Here is a 10,057-nt window from a genome sequence, read left to right on the forward strand (position 1 = left end):
TATGCAGTCTGTTTGTTGCATTCTGGGTGTTTGATTGGGTGTTATATGACTCTCTGCAGTTTCTCCTGGTCCATCAGGACCTGAGTAGGGTGACATAAGTGCACATGCGCTGGTAATGAGGGGTAGTAAATCACACGGTAACCGGTGGAGCCCCTGGGGCACATTTAGAAGGCTGAACTGAGCGTGGACCAAAAAGAGTCACCATTACACTGATTTGTGGCTGTGGCTTTTGTATAAACGCTAACACCTTTTGGTCACATGTGAAGGGCGTCCACACGGCTCTCCCGAGTCTTTACTCCAAGGAAACACTAGCACACAAACGCACACATTCACACATGGTTGAACCGTCCATGGAATGCACACGGAGAATTCACGCAACATGCCACCCAGTGGCGTTTCTACATTAGGGGCACGTGGTGAGCGTGAACCACACCGGCCAAAGTTAACATTGGGAGATGGGGCACTTTCAGATGTGCCCCATGAAATCTGCCTAGCAACTGAAATATTGCGAAAACCGCGAAAACTGTACCCCGTGACCAAGAAATAAAACATAGGCAGATCATATCAGACAGAGTAATGCCAATAACGTAACTGCTAGTTAGCTATCGCTAGTTTTCGAGTATTTTGGAAGTGTTCAGACTTCTCTGTGATGTCAAGCTCTCCATCTTTCCTTCCCTCTGACACCAACACCTTATCTGCAAGTGTGCTGTCTCCCTTCATCTCGCTGAGGTTCAGGAGAGCCATGTTGAGGAAATCGTCAGCAAAATGAAATCCTGTACCTTGGACCCCATCCCCACTGCTCTGCTCAAGTCACACATCCCCACTCTCAGTCCTTTCATCACCAAAGTTGTTAACCTTTCCCTTCAGTCTGGCTGTGTCCCACCGGCTCTCAAGGTTGCAGTCATCCGTCCCCTTCTCAAGAAGCCCACACTGGACCCGGAGGTTCTAGCAAACTACAGGCCTACAAGACAGAGCAACAACAAGTGGTCACTGAGGAAAAAAGGGGTGAGGTTGGAGAAATGGATCAAATTGAGCAAGACAGTGAGCAAGAAAGGAAAAGGCTCGAGACGGAAAGCCAAGAGGAGGGAAGAAAAAGAGAGATGGAAAGAAAAATGGAGGAGAGGAGGCAAAGAGAAGAGCATAGAAAAGCCATGGAGCTGAGATGGAGACAAAAAGGAGACAGGAGATGGAAAGAGAAAGAACTGAAGAGACAGAAAGAGCTTGAGAAAAAGTCAGAGGAAGAGGTCACTCACTAAAAAAGAGAGGGACTAAAAGAGAGGGACAAAACCCAGTTGGCCAGGTTATATGACATGAGAGAAAAAGCTGCAGATAACTTTTGGCTCCAAACAACATTGGACAAGCAAATAGAGTTGGTTAAAGATAGGGAGAGAATTATGAGAGAGGATGCGAAAATGAAAGAATCAGAGAAGAGATGGGAGGAGGAGGAAAGACAACGGCAGGAATGCGGACAAGAGTCTGATGAGGCAAGACGACAGTGGCAGGAGAAGCATAGACTAGCAGTCATGAGGAGAAAGGAGAAAGAGAATAGGAAAACCATCGAGGAAAGGAGTCAGTACAGGAGAGAAGAGGAGCAAAGAATAAAAGAGATGGAACTAGAAATGAAAAGGCAAGAGAAACTCAAGGAGGAGAAAATAGCAGATACAAAGGAGGATTGCACAGTCGTAAAGAAGGACGATGCAGAAATGAAACGCAAAAGCAGAGAGAAGGTTAAGAATGCGTGGGGGCCAGAGAAGGAAGCTACAGAGAAGGAAGTGTCAGAGAAGGAAGTGACAGAGAAGGAAGTGTCAGAGAAGGAACAGTCAGCGACAAGTAAGAAATGTTTTTTGTGATGTGAAAGTGTACTATATAATAATGTCAGAATGATTTCATTGAGACACTGTTGTAGGCTTGACAATCGTTATTCTTTGTGCCGTAAACCACGTTGAAGTATTTAATGCTTGTCTCTTGTAAACAGACATGGAGAAGAAACGTGGTTTCTGGAGACAGTTCTGGCAGAAAGTAAAACCAAAAAAGAAGGCAACAAAAGAGGAGAAGAAAAGAGCCAGACTGGCTGAAATTGAAGCGTATGTGGAGAAACTGAACAAAGAGGCCGACCGTAACATAAAGGCCTTTGAGGATACGTAGTCTACACCTTCAGTTGGGGCCTCAGATCAGTCATGGCGGCCGCCTGGAGGGAAATCAAGATAGGGTCAAATTAAAAATTCCCTTCAACCCGTTTTTTAATCTAACTTGTAAAAGGAAGGATACTTACCCATTGCTCTCCCCTGCAACAGCTCTATATCGTGTCTAGAAGGATGGATGACATTCTGCTGCTGACCTTGATCACCAGGACCTCTACAACATCTCCACTACATATACAGGCTTTTCCTCAAACGAACGAATGAACCTTATCAACCTTGAACTAATGAACCTTAATAAAGTTGACATATTGACCACATGCTTTTACAGTGCAATGTTGATTCAAATAAAGGTTTTATTGATGCATGGCAACAACAACAAACAACATCATCAACCGTTAACCTAAGCTAACCAACACTTCCTTCTTCATGAACTACCATGTGATGACACAGATGGGGTTGGGTTTAGCTCAGTGCAAGACAGCCTGGAAGAAACCAGGCTAACCACATTGTGGATGATCACCCTCTCCCTGAATGTGCTGCTTTGGATTTAAAGCTGTGAAATGTTAGATTGTGTGTATGTAATGAGGAGATGGGTTGAACACTGTGCCAGCAGGGGGAGACAGACCTAAACTTTTGAAGATTAAGAATGTTGGTACTGATGTCACACTGGTAGCCCCGCCCTCCTCTTCTTCATGTACAGGACCATGCTGAATGCCAGCAGGTCATCAGGTCGTCACACAACAGAAGACTGTTCACCATGATCCTAGCCTTCATCCTCTGCTCTCTCTGTCTGCCCTGCATCAAGGGTGAGCAGAACAACATTTCAGAGAGAAAAACAGAATCATGGTTTTAGTTTATCTCATCACCACTGTTTCTCTCCACAGGTTCCTCTGCCAGTCAGTCAGTTCAGCAGACCCCCTCTGCTCTGATCAAGAACCTGGGAGACTCTGTTGACAAAGAGATCCTTTGTTCACACAGCGTTCAAAACTATGATTGTATCCTCTGGTACAAACAACATTTAGATGGGGCTCTCCAGCTACTTGGTTATCTGAATCTTAAGTTTCCATATCCAGAAGAAGATGTGAAAGGACAAATCAGCTTTGAGGGAGATGGGCGTAGCGAGTCAAAACTCTCCATCTCCAAACTCTCTCCAAGTGACGGAGCAGTGTATTTCTGTGCTGCTAGTCTGCACAGTGATGCACCCTCCCTCTCTCCTCTACAAAAACCCTCCTGTGATAAGAGTGGTGATCAGTGTGTGTGAGCAGCCAGTCTGAGACTGGCTCCCTCTCAACACCTGGGGCTAACGTCTGCCAGGGAATCAGGAGCAGCACTTTGATCAACGCTCACACACCACCACACTGGTGATCTGCTGATAAAGGTTCAACTGCAGTCTGACTTGTTCTGAGGACACACAGAGAAACAGCATCTAACCTGGTGGAGGAGGTGACAGGACTGGAGGTGGAGATCAGGAGGGCTTCTTCAGAGTCACGTCATTTCCTCCCTCCAGAGAGAGAAGCACAGTCATGTTTCTGGTCAGTTGCTGAGATGTGTTCAGCTCTGACATCCTCATCCATGATCTCTCTTGTCATCCCAGTCTCTGTGTCGCTACTGTGGGCTGCAGGTACTTTCCAGGAACTGTTCTCTCTGCTACAGTGTGGAGAGATTCATTCTCAGGTCTAGCTGAGCTGGTGGACCTCAACGGTGGTTCATCAAGTCATCCTCATGTCCTGGTTTTGGTCTCTGTGTCTCCAGGTCTCTCTGAGGGGAGTGATGTCACCCAGACCCCCAGCATCCTCTGGTCAATCAAGGGGCAGCCTGCTGAGATGGACTGCAGTCACACCAAGGGTGTTGGGTACTACCAGATGTACTGGTACAGACAGCTACCAGGACAGGGGATGAAGCAGGTTGCGTTCACTGTTGCCAGCAGCAAGCCTGACTATGGAGAGTTCAGTGAAGTCAAATTCTCTGCAAACAAGACTGTAGCAGAGAGAGGGTCTTTCACAGTGAAGAACTCTTTACCAGAAGACAACGGCATGTACTTCTGTGCTGTTTATGAACACAGTGATACAGACATCATGTGCAGCTGCACAAAAACCCCCTGTGAGTTTTGATCTTCATTCAGAATGATGAACCATCTGATGATGTTTATCCCCATTATGGACTGTAGGGGGCACTCTAGTTCCATTAATCCTCACGTCTCTAATGTTGCTGTTGCCTCAGACTTCTCCTGAAAGGTCCTGAGTGACGTCATGTGAGATGACAGTGTGTTCTGCTGACACTCCCTCCATCCACCTCCTCTGGGCAGAGTCACTGTGACACAGCAGGGGGTGGGTGTAGCTCAGTGGTAGACAGCCTCCTCCCTCTCAGTCAGTAAGCAGACTTCATGTGAACAGAACTTTTCAAACCGTTACAAAGTGCTTTCCTGCACATTTATCAATCCAACAAACCAACACAGAATCAAAGCCAGTCCCAGTAAAGACAACAGTGGTCCAGCAGTAACAGGTCAGAACAAGTCCCTGATTATCTGAGTGAAGCCTCACTGGTAGAGCTTCAGCAGACAGGAGCACCATGATCATCCTGCTCATCAGCATATCCATTCATGCTGTCTGGGGTTCAAGTGAGTTTACATTCATAAGATTATTAATTCCTTTGGTTACTTAAAAAAAAAAATAAAGGCAATAACATCTTGTCTTACCTCATCTGCAGGTTCGTCTCTGAGTGACCAAGTTCACCAGACTCCTGCAGCCTTGATTAAGGACCTGGGAGATTCTACTGAGCTGAACTGCAGACATCATATCCAAAGTTACAGTGTTATCCTCTGGTACAAACAATCTGACACAGGAGAACTAGTGTATCTGGGATACATGCAAGGGACAACTGGATTTCCTGAAGCTGGGTTCAAAATCACAGGAAATGCAAACCAAGGCCAAACCTGCACATTAACAATAGAGCAGCTCCCTTCAGACAGCAGTGCAGTGTATTTCTGTGCTGCTAGTCTCCACAGTGGTGTATTTCCCCTCTGTTCAATACATAAACGTCTCCCAGACTGTGCTGTCTGTGTGGTAGGACTCCTCCACACACCTGCATGAAGCCACCGTCACCAATTTTGATCCAGGGCCAGAACTCTGCTCAGCTATGAGGAGAGGAGGAGCTTTCCGATGCACCTCAGGTGATGCAGGCCTTTCACTCACAAACACAGACACACACACACACATCCTCCCGCCCTCCCAGTTCTAGTGAAGCTCAGTTTGGAGAAGGTACACCAGTGGTTCTGTTCAGAGTAGCTCTCTCCAGATCTAGAGGGCCAGCATGACTCTCCAAGCTCTCCTCCCAGTGTCTCTCTCTCTACTCTGGCTCACAGGTACTGTAGGGTCAGTGGCTACATAGGAAACATCTCCATGATGGACTACATAACGCTCACACGGTGTAGATGTTTACAAGAGCATCACTTCCACTCTGCTATGATTATAATCTCCATCCCACAGGTCACTGCCAGAAGAGTGATGTCACACAGCAGCCAGGAACGATCTGGAGTCTTGCCCAGAAAACTGCAGAGATGAACTGCAGCCATGAGAAAGACGCGAGTTACTATCAGATGTACTGGTTCAGACAGCGTCCAGGGGAGTCCATGATGCTCATCGTGTTCACAAGCGTTGGTATGCAGCCGGACTACGGAGATCTCAGTAAAACCAAATACTCAGCTGTTAAATCTGTAGCTCAGAACGGAGCATTCACCGTGAACGACTTGACACCAGAGGACAGCGGGCTGTATTTCTGTGCTGTCAGCCAACACAGTGATACAAACTGATTGTACAGCTGAACAAAAACTGGTTTGTGTAAGCCTTGGGTTTGTTTTCCTGAATCATCAGAACAGATGTGGTGTCTGTCCTGTAGGTGGAGCTACAGCTCAACAAGTCCTCCAGCACCAGACTGGGGGTGAAGTCTTGTTCTGGATCACACCAGAGCTCAGAGCTCCTCAGAGTCCCTGAACATTTCTGGACTGGGAGTCAACATGATCACATGTCTCATGTTCACAGTGATTTTTCTTCATCCTGACCGGTAAATGTCATATATTCCTCTCAGAGTCATTACTGTTTAGAAATGCTAAATGTGACTGATTTCTATATAGTAATAAAGTGTTTTGATGTCTTGTGTGTCCATGTGGTGGTAATATCTTCTCTCTGTCTGTCCAGTTGTGTGTCAGACAGTGGAGGTCCACCAGACTCCCTCTGATCTCCTCAGCAGAGATGGAGATACTGTGCAGCTCGTCTGCACCCACGGCCAGACTGACTACAGAGTGATGCTCTGGTACTTCCAGAAACCAGGGGACACAGCTCTCACACTCATCGGGTACTTGAATTATGGGGCTCCAAACTTTGAAGGTTCAAATAAAGAACATTTTAGTTTCACTGGGGATCTCAGCAGTGACAAGGCAAAGAACGCCTCTTTTGTTATTAAGAACCTGAGTGTAAACAGTCACAGTGCAGTTTATTACTGTGCTGCCAGCTATGCACAGTGCTACAGATCCCGTCTGTTTTCTACAAAAACCCTCAGAGTGAAACACCTGAATTTGAGGTATGAATTAAATCCAGCAACATCATATCAGCACATTCGGATTACATCACTTCCTGTTCCTGCTCAAACTCCAGGAAGTGATGCTAAGTCCTCAGTTGGTCTTCAAGGCTCAGCACTGATAGTCACCATGATCAGACTTCTCATTATCTTCTTTGTTCCTTTGTTCTGGATTACAGGTAACCTTGCTGACATCACAGGACATTACACTTTGACACTGCTACTTAAATGCCTTTAAACTGTAGTGTAGTAACATGATTAATTAAATATGTGTGGCAAGCTTTATATAAATCAGAGTTACTCTCCTTTTCTTTCCACAGGAGTGTCACTCAGTCAAGAGGTGATCCAGACTCCCTCTACTCTCCTGGGGAAGCCAGAAGATAAGATCCAACTGAGCTGTAGACATAACATTCCTAATTACGACACTATACTCTGGTACCAGCGTTCAGTGGGAGACACTGCCCTGAAACTAATAGCGTATGTTTCATACAAAAGTCCCATTGTTGAGTCTCCACATCAGGATATCTTCGATGTGAGTGGAGATGGTGAGAAAGAAGCCCACCTTCATCTCCTCAAACTGAGGCAACCTGAAGATGATGGACAATATTTCTGTGCAGCTTATATGACACAGTGGTACAGAACTCTGCTCTGCTTTACAAAAACCTTCCAGACACTATCAAGGCACACCTGTATCAAACCACAATAACAGGCCTGTACTCAGACGAGATGGGTATCGTCACCACAAATATACATCTGTCATCTGTCCTGTAGGTGGAGTTACAGCTCAACAAGTCCTCCAGCACCAGACTGGGGGTGAAGTCTTGTTCTGGATCAACCAGAGCTCAGAGCTCCTCAGAGTCCCTGAACATTTCTGGACTGGGAGTCAACATGATCACATGTCTCATACTCACTGTGATGTTCTTCATCCTGACTGGTAAATGTTATATATTCCTCTTAGTCATTACTGTTTAGATATGCTAAATGTGAAAGATTTCTATATTGTAAGTGTATTATTAAGTGTTTTGATGTCTTGTGTTTCCATGTGGTGGTAATATCTTCTCTCTGTCTGTCCAGGTGTGTGTCAGACTGTGGAGGTCCACCAGACTCCCTCTGATCTCCTCAGCAGAGATGGAGATACTGTGCAGCTCGTCTGCACCCACAGTAAAACAGATTATACCGTGATGCTCTGGTACTTCCAGAAACCAGGGGACACAGCTCTCACACTTATCGGGTATTTGAATTATGGGATTCCAAACTTTGAAGGTTCAAATGATGAACATTTCAGTTTCACTGGTGATCTCGGTGGTGACAAGGCAAAGAACGCCTCTCTTGTCATTAAGAAACTGAGTGTAAACAGCCACAGTGCAGTTTATTACTGTGCTGCCAGCTATGCACAGTGCTACAGATCCACTCTGTTCTCTACAAAAACCCTCATCTCTCATCCAGGAGTGGTTTGTGTGTCAGAGTGAAACACCTGCATCTGAGGTCTGAATTAGATCCAGCAACATCATGTCAGCAGAGCTGGATTACATAATAATAACAATAATAATAATAAATGTTATTTATATAGCGCTCTTCAAAGTGCTCAATGTCACTGTACATGGTTAAAATAAACATAAAACAAGTACATCATATAAAATCACAGCATTAATTACACATTAAAAGCAGATCTAAAAAGGTGCGTTTTGACTAGTGATTTAAAAGTTGACACGTTGGTGCAGTCTCTGATGGGTTTGGGGAGTGAGTTCCAAAGGGAGGGAGCGGCGATGGAAAAAGCTCTGTCACCCCAGGTTCGGTGCTTGGTCCTGAGTGGGTTGGACAGGAGGTTGGCATCAGAGGAACGGAGGGAGCGGGAGGGAGTGTGTTGGTGGAGCAGGTCGGTGAGGTAGCGGGGGGCCTGGTTGTGAAGGGCTTTGTGAGTGAGAAGAAGGACTTTAAAGTGAATGCGTTGTGGGACGGAGCCAGTGGAGGTTCTGGAGGACGGGGGTGATGTGGTCACAGGAGCGGGTGTGAGTGAGCAGACGTGCGGCGGAGTTCTGGATGTACTGGAGTTTATTGAGGATTTTGGATGGTGAGCCGTAAAGGATGCTATTGCAGTAATCGAGTCTGGAAGTGATGAACGAGTGGATCAGAATCTCGGCAGAGGAAGAGGAGAGTGATGGACGGAGGCGTGCAATGTTTTTGAGATGGAAGAATGCAGTGCAGGTGATGTTATTGATGTGGCGTTCGAAGGTGAGGTGACTATCAAAAATGATGCCAAGGTTGAGGATTTGAGGGGAGGGGAACAGAGTGGCGTTGTCAATGTTGATGGTGAGGTTGTGGGTGGTTTTGGTGAGGGATTTCGGACCGATGATGATGAAGTCTGTTTTGTCACAGTTGAGTTTGAGAAAGTTTATTTGCATCCAGGATTTAATTTCACTGAGACAGTTGGTGAGGGTGAAGATTGTAGCAGGGGTGATGGAGGTAGTGGAAATGGTTGGATGGTAAAGTTGGATGTCATCGGCGTAGCAGTGAAAGCAGAGTCCATGACGGCGTATGATGTTGCCGAGATGAAGCAGGTAAAGGATGAATAGGAAGGGACCAAGCACCGAACCCTGGGGGACGCCTTGGGACAAAGGGGCAGGGGAGGAGGTGCAGTTGTTGATGTGCGGTGATATTAATGGTGGATTGAAGGCGGGAGAGGAGGATAGAGTGGTTAACACTGTCAAAGGCTGCAGTGAGGTCGAGAAGGATGAGGATGTTTAGATGGCCGGAGTCTGAAGAGAGGAGGAGATCGTTGACACGTACATCACTTCCTGTTCCTGCTACAACTCCAGGAAGTGATGCTAAGTCCTCAGTTGGTCCTCCAGGCTCAGCACTGATGGTCGTCATGATCAGACTTCTCACTATCTTCTCTGTTCCTTTGTTCTGGATCACAGGTAAGCCTGCTGAATTTACAGGACATTACACTGTGACACTGCTACTAAAATGCATATAAACTGTAGTGTTTTACAGAAATAATGAAATCTGTGTGGAAAGCTTTAAGGATTGTATGATTCAGTATTAAAAAGTAATACCCTTGTCTCTCCACAGGAGTGTCACTCAGTCAGGAGGTGAACCAGACTCCCTCTACTCTCCTGTGGAAGCCAGAAGAGAAGATCCAACTGAGCTGCCGTCATAAGATTCCAAGTTACAACAATATTCTCTGGTACCAGCGCTCAGTGGGAGACACTGCTCTGAAACTAATAGGGTTTGTTTATTACAAAAATCCCACTGTTGAGTCTCCATATCAGGGCATCTTCAATGTGAGTGGAGATGGTGAGAAAGAAGCCCACCTTCATCTCCTCAAACTGAGGCATCCTGAA

The 10,057-nt window shown here is 46.1% G+C and overlaps 2 protein-coding genes and 2 gene segments (V, D, J or C); all 4 read left to right on the plus strand.

Annotated features, from left to right (window-relative positions):
• The first annotated feature begins 1,112 nt into the window (after positions 1-1,112).
• On the plus strand, positions 1,113-2,877 carry LOC124484747 (protein MNN4-like). The gene is made up of 2 exons (XM_047045830.1): positions 1,113-1,830; positions 1,976-2,877. Exons 1-2 carry the CDS (start codon positions 1,311-1,313, stop codon positions 2,143-2,145), a joined length of 690 nt encoding a protein of 229 aa, XP_046901786.1. The 5' UTR covers positions 1,113-1,310; the 3' UTR covers positions 2,146-2,877.
• A 558-nt stretch (positions 2,878-3,435) lies between these two features.
• LOC124484771 lies at positions 3,436-4,700 on the plus strand. The segment is given in 2 exon segments: positions 3,436-3,762; positions 3,894-4,700. Coding segments are annotated over 2 exon segments (435 nt in total).
• Positions 4,701-5,325: 625 nt separating this feature from the next.
• LOC124484802 lies at positions 5,326-6,052 on the plus strand. The segment is given in 2 exon segments: positions 5,326-5,502; positions 5,627-6,052. Coding segments are annotated over 2 exon segments (375 nt in total).
• Positions 6,053-6,058: 6 nt separating this feature from the next.
• Positions 6,059-7,614, plus strand: LOC124484739. The gene is made up of 4 exons (XM_047045818.1): positions 6,059-6,200; positions 6,335-6,892; positions 7,034-7,346; positions 7,485-7,614. The coding sequence occupies exons 2-4, from the start codon at positions 6,442-6,444 to the stop codon at positions 7,528-7,530; spliced, it is 810 nt and encodes a 269-aa protein (XP_046901774.1). The 5' UTR covers positions 6,059-6,200; positions 6,335-6,441; the 3' UTR covers positions 7,531-7,614.
• Positions 7,615-10,057: the final 2,443 nt, after the last annotated feature.

This window comes from Hypomesus transpacificus, chromosome 3 (assembly GCF_021917145.1).
Source record: "Hypomesus transpacificus isolate Combined female chromosome 3, fHypTra1, whole genome shotgun sequence".
In the NCBI taxonomy this organism is placed as follows: Eukaryota; Metazoa; Chordata; class Actinopteri; order Osmeriformes; family Osmeridae; genus Hypomesus; species Hypomesus transpacificus.

Coding starts and splice junctions, on each gene's coding strand:
- LOC124484747 (XM_047045830.1), top strand. CDS start 1,311: ATGAGAGAAAAAGCTGCAGATAACTTTTGGCTCCAAACAACATTGGAC. Junction 1,831..1,975: donor GAAGGAACAGTCAGCGACAA/GTAAGAAATGTT, acceptor TCTTGTAAACAG/ACATGGAGAAGAAACGTGGT.
- LOC124484739 (XM_047045818.1), top strand. CDS start 6,442: ATGCTCTGGTACTTCCAGAAACCAGGGGACACAGCTCTCACACTCATC. Junction 6,893..7,033: donor TCCTTTGTTCTGGATTACAG/GTAACCTTGCTG, acceptor TTCTTTCCACAG/GAGTGTCACTCAGTCAAGAG. Junction 7,347..7,484: donor GCAGCTTATATGACACAGTG/GTACAGAACTCT, acceptor TCTGTCCTGTAG/GTGGAGTTACAGCTCAACAA.